General features: G+C 39.9%; 1 protein-coding gene across 1 annotated transcript in view; it reads left to right on the top strand.

Moving 5' to 3' along the window:
* dnah12 (dynein, axonemal, heavy chain 12) overlaps positions 1 to 16,609 on the top strand; it is a 160,435-nt gene extending 143,826 nt beyond the window's left edge. The window contains exons 63-73 of the mRNA XM_073072245.1: positions 500 to 753; positions 3,462 to 3,602; positions 3,711 to 3,848; positions 5,831 to 6,064; positions 6,383 to 6,571; positions 6,767 to 6,870; positions 8,469 to 8,673; positions 9,798 to 9,935; positions 12,314 to 12,405; positions 12,531 to 12,598; positions 16,269 to 16,609. Coding sequence (XP_072928346.1) covers positions 500 to 753; positions 3,462 to 3,602; positions 3,711 to 3,848; positions 5,831 to 6,064; positions 6,383 to 6,571; positions 6,767 to 6,870; positions 8,469 to 8,673; positions 9,798 to 9,935; positions 12,314 to 12,405; positions 12,531 to 12,598; positions 16,269 to 16,459 — 1,754 coding nt within the window. The 3' untranslated portion in view covers positions 16,460 to 16,609. The remainder of the gene's footprint in view (positions 1 to 499; positions 754 to 3,461; positions 3,603 to 3,710; positions 3,849 to 5,830; positions 6,065 to 6,382; positions 6,572 to 6,766; positions 6,871 to 8,468; positions 8,674 to 9,797; positions 9,936 to 12,313; positions 12,406 to 12,530; positions 12,599 to 16,268) is intronic.
* The last annotated feature ends 656 nt before the right edge of the window (positions 16,610 to 17,265 follow it).

The raw sequence follows: 17,265 nt of genomic DNA, 5'->3' as shown, positions 1-17,265 counted from the left end.
GGATCCCTTCTATGTAGAAGTCGGTGTCTTGGACCGTCAGAGTGGTCCACAGCAGGGGTTAAACCCTCCCCAACAGCCCTCGCAAACCTGCCAGCAAGGATGTTGTTCCACCTCAGCTTCAGGTGTTAACTATCCCTTTTGTACAGGTCATACCTTGCACAGAAAAGATTCCAATGATCCAGAAATCTGAAGCTCTGCCCCCTACTCCAGCTCCTCATCCATCTGCCAAATCATCCTATTCTTGCCCTCAGTGGTGCATGGCATAGACAGCAATCCAGAGATTACTGCCCTGGAGGTCCTACTTTCAGCTTTCTACCTAACTCCATAAATTCTCTCTTCCGAACCTCCTCCCCTTTTCTACTTATGTCATTGGTGTCATAAGAGATGTTAAAAATATATTCGCAATCACAAATATTGTCGATAGAGTAATTAAGGGAGAAATTGGATCCTGTTTCCAAACAACATTGATTTTCTACCGTGATTATGTAATCCTTTGTAGGTTTACTAAAGTTAACAAATGATAAGAACATGGATGCAAGTCAGTTCCAGTCAATCTCTCTTGGCCAGGGGCAAGGCCCAATTGCTGGGAAAATGATAAAACAAGGTATGCTTGACGGCACTTGGGTATGTCTGCAAAATTGCCACCTGGCTGTGTCCTGGATGCCAACGCTGGAGAAGATTTGTGAGGAATTCAACAGTGAGACCTGCCACCCTGACTTCCGCCTCTGGCTCACCAGCTATCCATCTCCAAAGGTATTGAGGAAAACACCATCAAATGCATAATAATACATAGACAGCTGCTGATAAGTTGAATTATGTATACATTAGCAATAGTTAAAAAAATTGTTCGAGGGGAAAATATTGCATTTAGATATTTTTTAAAAAAATCTACTAATGTCATTTCAGGAACATTCAGTTCTACCAATTCTTTTCATATAACAATGACCAGCTACATAACTATACAAGCAAAGTTAACATGAATACGTAATCTTTCAAATATATAAATTCTAAAGGGATTGGACAGGCTAGATGCAGGAAGATTGTTCCCGATGTTGGGGAAGTCCAGAATGAGGGGTCACAGTTTAAGGACAAAGGGGAAGCCTTTTAGGACCGAGATGAGGAAAAACTTCTTCACACAGAGAGTGGTGAATCTGTGGAATTCTCTGCCACGGGAAACAGTTGAGGCCGGTTCACTGGCTATATTTAAGAGGGAGTTAGATATGGCCCTTGTGGCTAAAGGGATCAGGGGGTATGGAGAGAAGGCAGGTACAGGGTTCTGAGTTGGATGATCAGCCATGATCATACTGAATGGCGGTGCAGGCTCGAAGGGCCAAATGGCCTACTCCTGCACCTATTTTCTATGTTTCTATAACTTGTTAATTTAACATAAGATCATTGTAATTTGCTTTGCCAAGGCTTAGGCTAATACAGTGCATGAGGGGTTGATCTCCTTGCTGTCATGTTTTATTTGTGATTTGACTGAAGACTGTGATCAAGAAATTAGATTGTGTGGTGCCTGTTCTTTAGATTGTACACAATCTAATTTTGATTTCATGCAGAGTTTGTGCACTGGAGTGGGAGATGTTCAAGGGAGATCTGATTGAGATAAACAACATTATGAGGGGCATAAATAAGATAGTAGATTTTTTTTCCTATAGCAGATGTACCTAAAATCAGAGAGTATAGGTGTGAGAAAGTTTAGGAGGGATCGGAAAAAGAATTATTTCAAATAAGAAGACAATTGGAATCTGGAATCTAGTGCCTGAGTGGGTGATGGAGGCAGGCGCTCTTACATTTGGGTTCTAAATGAGCGTTTGAATTGCTAAGGTGTGGAAGTTGCAGACAAAGTCCTTTTAGTGAGATTAGTACAGATGAGCAGTTGATGATTGGCATAGGTATGGTGGGGCAAAAAGATTATTTCTGTGCTCTATGATTCCATGTATCCAGATTGTGCTGGAGTCATTCATGGATAAAATTTAGCAAATCACAAAATTTGTCCGGGTTCTTCCAGATGTGATCTACATTGAAAGCAGGTTTCAAAGTAATCGGATTAATCATTTCTTTACAATGGTATATAAAATGACATTTAATAAATGAGATAGACAGATTACATCAAGTCAAGTCAAGTTTATGTGAGTCTGTTGGGGTCATATACTGTGTCCGGTGCTCCCGGTGTGGCCCCCTATATATCAGTGAGACCCAACATAGATTGGGAGACCGTTTTGCTGAGCAGCTATGCTGCATCCACCAGAAGAAGCGAGATCTCCCTGTGACCACCTATTTTAATTCCATTGCCCATTCCTATTCTGATATGTGAATCCATGGCCTCCTCTACTGTCACAATGAGGCCACACTCAGGTTGGAGAATCAACACCCTATAGTCTGTCTGGGTAGCCTCCAACCTGATGGCATGATCATTGATTTCTTGAGCTTCCAGTAATGGCCCCTCCCCTACCCTCTCCTTCACCAGTCCGCATTCCCTTTTTCTCTCTCTCACCTTATCTCCTTGCCTGCTCATCATTCCCTCTGGTGCTCTTGCCCCCCTTTTCTTCTTTCCATGGCCTTCTGTCCCCACCTATCAGACTCACCCCTTCTCACGCCCCGTATCTCTTTCACCAATCAACTTCCCAGCTATTTACTTCATCCCTCCCCCTTCCAGTTTCACCTATCACCTTGTGTTTCTCTCTCCCCTCCCCCCACCTTTTAAATCTACTCCTCATCTTTTATTCTCCAGTCCTGCTGAAGGGTCTCGGCCTGAAACATCAATTCTACTCTTTTCCACAGATGCTGCCTGGCCTGCTGAGTTCCTCCAGCATTTTGTATGTGTTGCTCAAGTTTATTGTCATTTAACTATATAGATGTATACCGTCAAACACGACGTTTCTCTGAACCAGGGTGTAAAGCACTGGAGGATACATAACACTTAATAACTTAGGAAAGTAAGAGTGAAATCTATAGATGGATTACACATAACTAAACAAACTAAAGTGCATAAATTAAATATTGTGGGGTACAGGACAGATTAACCAGTGACACTTTGAATGCAATGTGGCAGGGAGTTCAGAAGCCTAGTGGCCTGATAGAAGAGACTGTCTCCCATCCTAACTATTCCTGTTTTTATGTATCGGAGTCTCCTGCCTGATGGTAGAAAGTCAAAGAGGATGCTAGAAGGATGGAAGGGATCCTTAACAATACAGTATGTGAATAACCTGGTAAACTATATAAACTAATGAAATAATAGCAAATGCCAGTTTCAAGTAAAGTGTTATATTGTTATAACCATTGTATCTTTGTGGTATTTAATATGTAGATTTTTCAAGGTACATAGTTGTTCACTTATAATTTGCATAAATTACTGTGAAAACTTATTGCTGATGAAGTTGTTTATGAACAGATGATTTCTTTGTGTTAAAGAGTGATGTTGCATTTTATTCTGTTCTGCACCTTTTCTTTGGTTACAGTTTCCCGTGACCATACTGCAGAATGGCGTGAAGATGACCAATGAACCTCCCACTGGTCTCCGATTGAACCTGCTCCAATCCTACCTCACTGACCCAATCTCTGACCCTGTGTTTTTCCACAACTGTGTTGGAAAGGAACTGGTCAGTTCAGATCCAATCCTGTACAAGTACTAGTTAAATGTAATTATCAAATCATTACACTTTTTAGTTATATGCTGTTTATAATTTATACACCTTTTTTTTCTCAAGGCCTGGGAGAAGCTTCTTTATGGACTTTGCTTTTTCCACGCAATTGTACAGGAGAGGAGGAAGTTTGGACCTCTTGGATGGAATATTCCTTATGGATTCAATGAGTCTGACCTGCGAATCAGTGTGAGACAATTACAGGTAATAAACATCAGCATACGGGTGCACCATAGAATTAAGAACTAGACTTATGACCATCTTATAGTTTGTTTTGTTCACGTATATTGGCTGACCAGCTTTATCTTAAAGCTATTTATGAAACAAAAATTACTAGTAATAACACCTGTCTTGTACAATACTGATTACATGAAATAATATAATCTGAAAGACATGACTAGAAAATTGTTATGAGCTAATAGTAAGTGTTTCTGTTTTGTTTGTGTATTGCTGTTCAGGTGAATCATAACTTGAGTCGTTCTGAAATATGTAGATGTTTGATATATTAAATTGTCTATGTATTGTATTTTTACTCTTCTATATACCATTCCTCAGCTAGCTTCCCTACCAAGTGTTAAGTATTTAAGTAAGTTTAAAATAAGTAATTTTAAAGATTGCAGGTTACATGCATCTGGATTTACACGGACAAGCAAGTATTTTTCCCCCTTTTTCATTTATGGTCCAGGACAATGTATCTTGATGCCCTGAGCACACTTTCAGTGGAGATTACTGCACTGTCATCATATTTGGAAAGAGCAGATAACTTTCTTTATCCTAATTCAGCGATATTTGGAAAAGGTTAACACCCTTTCACTTACAACAGACAATCCAGGTATCTCAGGTTTGCAGATGCATCAATATATTCTAATCCGTATTTTGAAGTTAACTGTTTCCTCAAGGACTTTAACCCACTTGGATTTTTCTTTATTAAGTGCAATCATGAACAATAGCCAGATCAGAAATGCTGATAAAGTCAACTACCGTAGATGTCGGATTATAAGCCGCTACTTTTTTCCCACATTTTGAACAGCTTTGAACACTGCGGCCTTTACTACGGTGCGGCTAATGCATGATTTTTTTTCATGCCACCAAAAACATTTTGCCTCGTAACAGTAGACCAATAAAATTGATGAGTAGTTCACAGAGGTCCAATGAAATTGTACGATAAATCAAGCGCACTTTCACAATTAAATTATTGTAAATCAGTCATTTGTACTCACCCTCATCAACATGGGAAACACTCGAAGAAAAGCATTGTGCTGCCTTTATGGCAGTTATTTAGTTTATAATATTTTCGCTTAGTAATTCATTTGTTAGTTAAAGTTAGAAGTGTTTTAACTATATTTGTTTTCTGTACTACATCGCGGGATGCTATGACGTCACACCCGGTTTGGCCGCGTCTTGTGGGAAAATGCCGGTTTGCGATAAACGGGAAGGCGGGGGCGAGCGCATTACGCGAGCAGCATTAGATCTGAGCGAACGCTGCTTTTAAGTTAAAGGCAATCAATAACTTTTCCTGGTAGGCTGCAGTATATATATTTTTTACCAGTCGTTAGGAGATATTGGAATGTTGTTCAGTAAAAAAGTATACGCAACGTATATTTAAAAGTAGCCGCGTTACAGGCACGGTTCGAAAAAAAGCATTTGCAATATGTATTTGTTTATGTTACCATATGGATTTAATTAAAAGTTAAAAAATCCTCATGTGTAATATCTTTCTGTGTAAATATCTCATATTACAACGTGGGACACCTGCGGCCGAAAATCCGGTGCGGCCTGTACAAGTACAAAATTGATTTTCTTTCTAAAATTAGAGCCAGCGGCTTTTAATCAGGTGCGCTCTGTAGTCCGGAATCTACGGTAGTTCTCAAAGAGAACTCTGATAGGCCAATCAGATGGTTCACTGCTGCTCAGCGACAGGACAGGCACAAGGGTCGCTATTGGATTTTATTCAATGCATTTGAATATTGAATTTAATGAAGTGAGATTTTCAACAATAATTACAATTTTGTCCTTGTTTCACCTTAGCTATTTATAGGGCAATCTTAAAAGTAACCACTTAAAGAATAGTTCTGTCCATGATTTGCCATTTAACAAATTTCACACCCGCAATATCTCAAATCTGTAAGGGAACATCAGATTAATTTGTTCCATGGTATTTTAATTCTTGTCTTTGTGATTTACAGCTCTTCATTAATGAATATGACAATGTTCCATTCGAAGCCATCACGTACCTGACTGGAGAATGTAATTATGGAGGTCGTGTGACAGACGACTGGGACAGGCGTTTACTGATGACAATATTGACAGATTTCTACAATACTGAGGTGATAGTAAATCCAAGATATGCATTTTCCCCCAGCAGAAATTACTGTGCACCCCCCAAAGGGAGCTACAATGACTACATTGACTTCATTAAGGTACTTGAAAAGTTATTGGATTTTATTCAATGCATTTGAATATTGAATTTAATGTAGTGAGATTTTCAATGGTAATTACAATTTTGTCCTTGTTTCACCTTAGCTATTTATAGGGCAATCTTAAAAGTAACCACTTAAAGAATAGTACTGTCCATGATTTGCCATTTAACAAATTTCACGACACATGCCAGTGTTAATAAACCTGATTCTGATTGTGGGCCAGGGATTACCAGCGCACAAAACTGTCAGCCAGCTGTTAAAAGTGAATCTTTGTCGCTTATTGGGCATAACTTTTCATACTTATCATTGTTTCCACAGAAACTGCCTTCAACTCAGCATCCTGAAGTATTTGGGATGCATGAAAATGTAGACATTTCGAAAGATTTGCATCAGACTAAGATACTGTTTGATTCACTGCTGCTAACTCAGGGAGGCAGTGGACAGGGAGGTTCGTCAGGCGTCAGTGACCACATGTTGGAAAATATTGCATCAGACATTCTGTCAAAGGTACTGAGAGTCAAGAAGATGCTGTTAGCTCTTCATTGTGCAACTGTTTCACATCAAAGTGCAAGACAGTGTCAGTTAAAACATGGATTGCCAAGTTCAGTGAACTTTTCATGTCAGTAAGCAGCTATCACATTCTGTATAATGTGGCTCATTCTTTTAGTAATAAAACAAAATTTGTGATTATTTCTCTGCCAGTTGCCAGTGGACTTTGATATTGACAAAGCACTAACAAAATACCCAGTAAAGTATGAAGAGAGCATGAACACAGTGTTAGTGCAAGAGATGGAACGATTCAATAAGTAAGTAGATTTTTAAGATTAAAAAGATAAAGATTTAACATGATATTAATTTACATTAAAAGAGAAATAAATATTGGCTACTGACTAAAAACAGGCCAAATAAATAGTAAATATGGTGAAGTTGGCAGGATCTATCTTTTATCCTCCAGTTTTTCAGATTTACGCTACACATTTATTGTATTGGAAAAGTAATTTGGATGAATGAATGGAGAAACAAGTGTCGTGTTTTGCTGATGAAAGAACGTACAGCTAACTAGCATAAATGGAAACAGAAAGTTGCACAGAGAAATTGATTTGAGGATACATGTAGCAGATCAGTTCTTAGTGAAAATGGATGAAGTTGTGTCATCCAGTTTGGATTAAAGGAACTTGAAGGATTTTCCAGGTGGTGAGAAGCTGGGAGCTGTGGAACCGGAGAAAAAAAATGTTCCAAGTAAAAAAGGGTCAGGGGGTCGGGACGGGCCTGTTCAGCTCGCTGCTCTACGGGCTTTACTCATCTGTGTGCTGAACAGAGGCTGTGGCCTGCAACGGCTACTGGATTGGCTGCAGTGATGACCGGGCTTCGCGGCTGTGGACTCATTTTCATGTAGTTGGCTTGCCTTTGCTAGTTGCACCATTTGATATTTTTATCCTCCTGCACACTGGCTGTTTGACAGTCTTTCTATGGGTTCTGCTGGGTTTCTTGGTTTTGTGGCTGTCCTTATGGAGACAAGCCTCAAGGCTGTATATTGTATACATACTTTGATCATAAATGTACTTTGAACTTTGAAATTACATGTGATCCTGAGTGGGTGGGAACGGGGTTTGGTGGGAGGAGGTGTTTGTGATGACTGTGACTAATTGATCTTTATCTCATGGAGCCAGGATGTAAGCAGTGGAAGATATGTTAAGGTTATATAAAGCTCTAGTTATTCCCATTTAATGACCTGTGTCCAGTTCTGGATATCTGAATGTTGTGTCTCAAGAATAATACAGTATGTTTAGAAGGATGAATTATACCTGGGCTAAAATAATTGAATAGATTAAGATTGTGCTCTCGTAATTACATTTGACTAAGAAGAGATCTAATTAAGGTGATAAAGGCAATGCATTGAGATAACAATCTAAACATCTTAAGTTCTTTGTTTTTTTTCTAACTAAAGGTTTAACTCTATACTTATGTGTGGGGTTTTAGTTTATTATATACAGTAAAACTCCATGATTAACTCCTTATATTCCAATATACTATCTATTCAATTTTATTTCGAAGTTTCACAGGAGAATAATAAATTCTTACTGGATCTACAGTAAGTTTAAAGGAAGTGTGAGAACCAGAGACCCAGTAAGTTTTAAGAAGGGACATGAATTTAAGCCCTGATGAGTGTTAAGGAACATCTGAACCAGGGCCCCAATCAGTGACAGTCAACAGTGGTGAGTAGTGGGGGAGTGTGGGAACCTAGGACCCAATGATCAATAAAGTGGGAACCAGGTTCCTGGTGTGTAGACATTGGGATTTATGAATAACCTGAAAGCAAGTTATTGGAAATTAACTGTAAAAGAAAATAGTGCCCTGTACCCTGATACAATTTTTAAAAAAAAATTTTTGTTATCAATTTCAGTTTAATTCGAACAGTACGATTCACCCTTCAGAATCTCCAGAAAGCAATTAAAGGCCTAGTGGTGATGGACTCTGCACTGGAGGCCCTAGCAGGAAGCTTGCTAGTGGGAAAACTGCCTGAGAAGTGGGCCAAGCGCTCTTATCCCAGCCTTAAACCATTAGGAAACTACATCACTGATTTTTTGGCACGACTAGAATTCTTACAGGTAATAATTGCATAGCATTTCAATTCAGTTAGAAACCAAAAGGCTTACCACAATCAGTACAATGTTTGTGTGTCTCCGCTTAGGTTAAGTTGTGCAGGCTTGTGTGTCGTGTGACTATTAAAGCCCCTTGGCATTATGCTTGGAAGAAAATCACCCAAAATGCCAACCCGGGTCAATTAAGTGGTGCCAAGCAGTTATCATATTTCAGTTGAAAACAAGATGAATTGTGGATTGTTGTAATATCAACGGCTGCCATGTACCAAATGTGTGGCCTCTGAGTTTCCCCCGAGCTTGACCCTATTGTTCATAAACTGGATGCTTCAGGAGTTCACCAATACTAGGTGTTGTTAACACCAGTCAAAGCCAGCGTGGATGGTCAGCTGAACAGATGACTTGCACATAGCTTGCAGCCCTGTGGCTTGATTCACATATATCTGAACGGACCCCCTCTACAAAGAGTCAATGCCACTCCTTCTATTAAGCAGCACCTTAATATAAGTTTGAGACTTGATTGCGGATTAGAACGTACCAAGGATCTTGTAGCAGTTCAACATTCTGACTTGAAATACATCTGTCCTTTCCACCCCTGTCATTGCACAGTAAACACTTTAAACCATTTTTATAATGCTATTCACATTGTAAATACATGCTGGCATTTATGTATTTATGTACATTTTATTCTATGTCTGTACTTTAACCTCTAACTTTTTATATCATCTCTTATTCTTTATGTGTGTTGAATGTTGTTTTTTGTTGCATGTCACACCCTGCCCAACACACAGTGGCAAATTTCTAATACATCTAAGTGTATATGATGAATAAAATTGATCCTTTCTGTTAACTGATATCGTGAAATGCTTAAATGGAGCGTGTTTCTGTGTTTTTGATGCACGTGTGCCCAAGGCTCTCTTTAGTATGACATCCACCATTATCTATGCACTGTAGACACCATTTCTAAAAGAAAAGGCCTCTTTGTTCGCCCAGGAAATGGACATTTCTCCATCCAGTTTCATCTCCAGAGCTTTTGATTGACCATTTGAAAGCACATGAATATCAATGATCAATCCTTAAATGTAATTGAATGCTAAATATCAAATCATAATACACTGCTTTATACTTGACAGAAATGGTTTGATGAAGAAAAGCCCAATGTCTTCTGGTTGTCTGGGTTCTTCTTTACCCAGGCCTTCCTGACTGGAGTCATGCAGAATTATGCCAGAAAGTACACTATCCCTATTGACTTGTTGGGATTTGAGTATGAGGTAATATGTCTTATTTCAATTTTGTTTCTTCATTCTCTAATATTTTCCTCCTCCTTATGTAAATTAATGACACTTGCACTGTTCTTCTCCCATTAATCAAATGCAACTTTATTGTTATTGGGATCAATTTCCAAAACTCTTTTTTGCTGCAGTGCCTATCATCCGGACACAAAGTTTAAAGTGTATTTATTATCAAAGTCCTTGTATGCCACCATATACAACCCTGAGGTTCATTTTCTCGTGGGCACACTCAATAAATCCATTACAGACTAATAACCATAATAGAATCAATGAAAGACTGCGCCAACTTGGGCATTCAACCAGTGTGCAAAGACAGCAAACATTGCAAATACAGAAAGAAAAGTAAATAAATAAATGTGTGTTGTTATGATACCAGCCCCCTCCTTTGTGAGAATTGCAAGAGCCCTAGTGAAAAGGGGGGTCAATGACCCGAGAGAGAGAGCAAGAGAGACAGGCCGAATGGACACAGGAAATGGAAAGACAGCAACGTGCTGGATACCGCATTCCACTGGGACAAAAGCTGGCGACTGTGGCATTGTTCTCAGGAGACACCTGGGAACTGCAGACGTGCCAACTCGCAGGGACATTGTAAAGCCCTCGGGCAAAGTGGGCTGGTTGAGAGAGAGATTGCATCACCTGCAACCTGATTGACACCTGAGATCCCGTGAGGCAGTATAAAGAAGGGTCTGAAAGAGGACGACCCTCAGACGCACCAAGAAGAACGATACCGCTTCCCGTGGGAACGGGAAGCCATTTTGAACGAAGCCACGTGCGTTAAATTCCGAATGCGGGGTTTGTGGCTGGAACCAACGGGGAAGATCGCTCCCCTGATTCCATGGATGTTTTGGGCAAGTTTTTCCGTTTATCTCTCTCTCTCTCTCCAACACGTGAAACCAAAAGGGAAAAGCCTGCAGACTTCAGAGTGACTCTTTATATTTCCAATTGGACTCAGTATTATACCCTAGACAACGAAAGAGCTTATTTTCTGAGTGATTATTAATGTACCTGCGTTTTAGATTGAGTATTGACGCATGTTATCTGAATGTTTGTATTAACCTTAATTTTTGTGCCCCTTTATTAATAAAACTTTTGAAAATAGTACCATTGGACTTCAACTGACATATCTATCTTTGCTGGTAAGTGAAACCAGTTACTGGTTTCATAACAGTGTATACATAAGAAATCAATAAATATCAAAAACATGAGATGAAGAGTCCTTGAAAGTGACTCTATAAGTTGTGGGAACATTTCAATGATGGGGCACACAAAGCTGATTGAAGTTATCCCCTTTGGTTCCAGAGCTTGATGGTTGAGGGTAATAACTGTTCCTGAACCTGGTTATGTGAGTCCTGAGGCTCCCGTACCTTCTTCCTGATGACAGCAGCAAGGAGAGAGCATATCCTGGGTGGTGGGGGTCCCTGATGGTGGATGCTGTCAACACTTCATATAGATGTGCTCAGTGATAGGCTGGGCCATAGACACTGCTTTTTGTAAGATTTTCTGTTCAAGGGCATTAGTGTTTCCAGACCAGGCTGTTATACAGTCAGTCAATATACTCTCCACTACACACCTATACAAGTTTGTCAAAGTTTTAGATGTCATGCTGAATCTTTGCAAACTCCTGCAGAAGTAGACGCGCTGCCGTGCTTTCTTTGTGACTGCACTTGTGTGCCGGGCCCAGAACAGGTCATCCGAAATAATAACACTGAGGAATTTAAAGTTGCTGACCCTCTCCACCTCTGATCCTCCGATGAGGACCGGCTCATGGACCTCTAGTTTCCCCCACCTGGTCAATAATTAGCTCTTTGGTCTTGCTGCCATTGAGTAAGTGAGCAGGCACTAAAACAGGTTGCACGATAGTGTGGTGGTTAGCCCGACATTTTACAGTGCCAGCCTCCGGGGTTCAATTCCCACTGCTGTACATTCATCCGTGACTACGTGGGTTTCCTCCTACATCGCAAAAAATGTACGGGTTAGTAGGTTAATTGTCCTATGGGTGTAATTGGGCAGCACGATCTTAATGGCCATGAAAGGGCCTTATACCATCCAGTAACTCTAAAGTAACAAAATAAAATCTAGCTTTGTGGAAAAGTCTGTATTTTATCACTAATGCAATATTTCAATGCGTATACAACTTGGTGTTTTATCTCAGAGACAACAATAGCCTTGTCCACCACCGGGAAATGATTTGTCATCCCAACAAATTGTAATCACATTCCCCTTTCTCTCAAATAAGTAAATATTAAGAATTCTTCTTCTTGTTTGTATAGCTATGTTGTTCAGGGTCACTTCACAACTAAAGTTTTAGCTCGGTTTTTAACCAAAAGCAGGAATTGAAATGTGTTGTATTTCCTCAGGTTCTACCGAGAGATACAGTAATGAGATCGCCTCCAGATGGTGCTTACGTCCACGGGCTGTTTTTAGACGGTGCTCGATGGGATCGAAACAGGTACACAAGAACAATTTCATTGATTGCTATTCCTGTTGAATATGTAGAAATTCCAATGAGTATTATTTTTAGTATGCTGTAATCATTTGATGTTATATGATATATTATTTTCCCTCTTCTCTCAGTGGGTTAATGGCTGAACAACTTCCAAAACTCCTTTTTGATGCTATGCCCATCATCTGGATACAACCAAGTGAGTGAATAATTATTCATGGCCTCTTATCCTTGACTAAACACTGCATCAATGTGATTAACTTTGTACTAATTTCCCCCACACACCAAATGCAAAACATTTCCCCCCAGCTTTTTCACAAGATACTTGGCCTGACTTGCTGGCTAATGCAAGTAGTTCTGCTCATAATGATCTACTTAAATGACAGTAGTTCCTCCAAACTTTTCTGAACAGAAGCAATGTTTCCCTGCATGCAGCAATGCATAGACAACATTCAAATGGTTTAAAAAATTTTAAATACCATATCCCTGGATAAGATGTAGACAATTACTATTGCCAGCAAGAACGAGTCTAACCACTCATTCTTAGTATTCAGTGGCATTACCATCCCCCACCCCCTTGCCATTTCTGAGGGTAATTGTTGAACAGATACTCGACTAGACAAACTATGTAAATATTGCAATATCATGAGGAGTTTGTGATTCATTCTATACTCTTCCAGCATTTGTTCTGTCTGAGTCAAAGCTTCAACAACATCCAGTACCAGCCAGGAAATAAATAGTCCACTTCATTAACACACGTGTCTACATTTACTCCTCTGCTGCTGATGTGCACATTTTGCATTTTGTTCGGTCTACAGAACTTCATGTATTTGATCACTTAAGTTACTTTGACAGCACCTCCCAAGTCTCTGACCTATATCAGCAAGGACAGGAGCACCACCTCCTAGGGGTTTCCCTTCAAATCTTGTATCATAATGACTTAGCAATAAATTATCATTCCATTGATGCTTGATCTAAATCTTGGAACTTCCCTACCCAACAAAACACAGGGTGTACCATCATGGCACAAACTGCAACAGTTTTGCACATCCAACAAGATAAAATAAAAAGAGGCTTTTAGAGACCGTTTGAAAAACTCACAACTTTAAAAGTTAGCAAAGTTCAAAGGTTTCAATGTCGCTTAGGGCCTAGAGTCACCCGACTGTCAAATTAGGAGCCCCACCACAGCCCAGGCCAGTCTATTAGATTTCAAGGTGCAGAGCGCATGGGAGTTTGGATAACAATTCTTGCCTAGTTTTGCTTCATAATCCCGAAGAAGTCTTTAGTTTAGAATATACACTCAGTGGCCACTTTATTAGGTACAGGGGTGTACCTAACAAACTGGCCTTGAGGGGAACCTGGTGTGGTCTTCTGTTGCTGTAGCCCATCCACTGCAAGGTTCAATGTACTGTGCGTTCAGAAATGCTCTTTTGCACACCACTGCTGTAATGTGTGGTTACCGTTGCCTTCCCGTCAGTCTAAACCAGTGGTAATGAACTGTCCGGCCATTCTCCTCTGACCTCTCTCATTAACAAGGTGTTTTCACCCACAGAACTGCCGCTGTCTGGATTATTTCTGTTTCTGACACCGCTCTCTGTAAAATCTGGAGACTGATGTGTGTGAAAATCCCAGTAGATCAGCAGTTTCTGAGATATTCAAGCTGCCCGGTTTGGCACCAACCATCATTCCACATTCAAAGTCACTTAGATCACATCTCTTTCCCATTCTGGTGTTTGGTCTGAGCAACAACTGAACCTCTTGACCATGTCTGCATTCTTTAACGCACTGAGCTGCTACCACATGATTGGCCAATTAGATGTTTGCATTAACAATAAAGTGTACGGATGTACAGTGCTATTTAAAAGTAATCACCACTCACCCCTTGGAAGTTTTCATGTTTTATTGTTTACAACATTGAATCACGGTGGATTTAAGCTGACTTTTTTGACAAAGATCAACAGTAAAAGGACCCTTTCATGTCAAAGTGAAAACTCTACAAAGTGATCTAACTTAATTACAAATATAAAACCCAAATTAATTGATTGCATAAGTATTCACCCCCTTTAATATGACACACCAAATCATCAATGGTGCAGACAATTGGTTTTAGAAGTCACATAATTAATTAAATGGAGACCACCATATGCTACAAAGGTGTTTCAATTGATTGTAGAAAAAATACACCTGTATCTGGAAGGTCCAACTGCTGGTGAGTCAGTATCCTGGCAAATACTACACCATGAAGACAAAAGTACACTCTAAGCTTTTCAACAAAATGATTATTGAAAAGCTCAAGCCAGGAGACGGATACAAGAAAATTTCCAAGTTACTGAATATCCCCTGGAGTACAGTTAAGTCAGCCATCAAGAAATGGAAAGAATATGGCACAGCTGTAAATCTCCCTAGAGCAGGTTGTCCCCAAAAACTGAGTGACTGTGCAAGAAGGGGACCAGTGAGGGAGGCCACCAAGAGACCTATGACAGCTCTGGAGGATTTACAAGCTTCAGTGGCTGAGATGCGAGAGACTGCGCATACAACTGTTGCTCAGGTGCTTCACCAGTTGCAGCTTTATGGGAGAGTGGCAAAGAGAAAGCCACTGTTGGAAAAAAAAACTCATAAAATCTCTGGTAGAGTTTGCCAGTAGGCACATGGGAGACGTTGAAGGCAGCTGGAAGAAGGTTCTATGGTCTGATGAAACCAAAATTGAGCTTTTTGGCCATCAGACTAAACACTATATTTGGGATAAGCACTGCACATCATCAAAAACACGCCATCCCTACCATGAAGCATAGTGGTGGCTGCTTCATTCTGTGGGGATGCTTCACTGCAGCAAACCCTGGAAGGCTTGTGAAGGAAGAGGGTAAAATGAATACAGCAAACTACAGGAAATCCTGGAGGGAAATCTGATGCTGTCTGCAAGAGAACTGCAACTTGGGAGAAGATTTGCTTTCCAGCAAGACAATGACCCCAAGCATAAAGCCAAAGCTACAGAGGAATGGCTTAAAAGCAACAAAGTTAATGTCATGGAGTGGCCAAATCAGAGTTCAGACCTCAATCCAGTTGAGAATTTGTGGCTGGACTTGAAAAGAGCTGTTTCCTCATGATCCCCATGCAATCTGACAGAGCTTGAGCAGTTTTGTAAAGAAGAATGGGGAAAAATTGCAGTGTCTGGATGTGCAAAGTTGATAGAGACCTATCCACACAGACTCGCGGCTGTAATTGTTGCCAAAGGTGCATCTACTAAATACTGACTTGAAGGGGGTGAATACTTACGCAATCAATTATTTTGTGTTTTATATTTGTAACTAATTTAGATCACTTTGTAGAGATCTATTTTCACTTTGACATGAAAGAGAATTTTTCTGTTGATCAGTGTCAAAAGAGCCAAATTAAATCCACTGTGATTCAACGTTATAAAACAATAAAACATGAAAACTTCCAGGGAGGGGGTGGTGGATGAGTACTTTTTAAAGGCACTCAACCTAATACTGTGGCCACGGAGTGTACTTTCTGCAGAAATACTCCTGCAGAGGTACAAACCAAACTGATGATCCACAGTTTGGAGTACCCATGTTTGTTGATATATTCCTGTGTCGAGGTACCAAAGAGAGGAGGACATTTCCTATAAATGTGGGGAAATTAAAATGGGAAGTACCCTGTTGGCTACTCTTGCATTTTTTTATGAGTAACCTGTCAGATTTCATATCTTAGTGCAATAAGGAGATGAGCTACTAATAAAAGCCAAGATTAAAAGCAAGGTGAAATGATCCTAACAATTATGTTAGTTTTTTTGAATCTGTACTCCATTCTAAAAAAAAGGAATCAAATTACTTTGCACATCAATTACATTGAACTCTATTTTTCTCAAGATAAAAAGGAAGATTTCAAGTCTTCGCTCGACTACATCTGTCCAGTCTACAAAACTAGTGAGCGAAAAGGAACCCTCTCTACCACAGGACACTCGACCAACTTTGTTATTGCCATGCTTCTGCCTACAGATCGGCCAGTTGAGCACTGGATCAAGCGTGGTGTTGCACTTCTCTGCCAGCTGGACGACTAGAGTCACGGACTTCCAGAATATCAAAATTATATTCAACCAGGAAGTCTTTCCAATCCTGTCCCATGTCAGCTGCATTGCCTCACTTTAAAAAATGTTTAATTGTCTATCTTAATTTAGTTTTCACATACAATATTTTTAATTAATAAAATAGTTTACATTTCTTTTTAATATGGATGGAGATTCTCCTTTATTTTAGGCATGAAAGATGAAATTGAAATTTGGTACTTTTTCAAAAGAATCTACCTTCCAATGTGTAAACGAGATCAAATAAGTAGAAGACCAAAATGATTCTGATCACAAATCTATGTGTAAGTATCCCTCTTACACAATTATGCAAAGCAGGCCTCCTGGAAACTTTGCAGTTTAATTAATTTTATACCAAAATGAGATAATTACATCAATTTGGATGTTGCAGGTGATTCCAAGCAGAAACCTTACCAGTTCTCCTCAATCAGCAATTCACATGCTCTAAGCACACAATGAGTCCGAGACTTACTGACAGGTCTGAATCTTTTATTACAGTCCACCGCTGGGCTCCTCTGTAAGAGGGCCTGGTCTGGTCTTGCGGGGATTCCCCAGAATAATTTAGAAAATCGCTTTCTAGGTCTTGTCTGACTCCAGTGGGGAGTTTATGTCTACAGATTAGGAAGCAAGCATACATATACCTTCCAGATTTGCAAGTGGGGACTTCAATACTGCACTAAACTAGAGCCTATTGTTATTCAGACCTTATCATTCAACAAAGACGCAGAGTTAAAATGCAATCAGTCCTCAGCTTCCAGCACAAGGAAAAGTGAGCATGGAAG

The sequence above is a fragment of the Hemitrygon akajei genome, chromosome 19 (assembly GCF_048418815.1).
Source record: "Hemitrygon akajei chromosome 19, sHemAka1.3, whole genome shotgun sequence".
In the NCBI taxonomy this organism is placed as follows: Eukaryota; Metazoa; Chordata; class Chondrichthyes; order Myliobatiformes; family Dasyatidae; genus Hemitrygon; species Hemitrygon akajei.
Note: the sequence above shows the minus strand (reverse complement) of the source record. Positions and strands in the feature narration are given on the sequence as shown.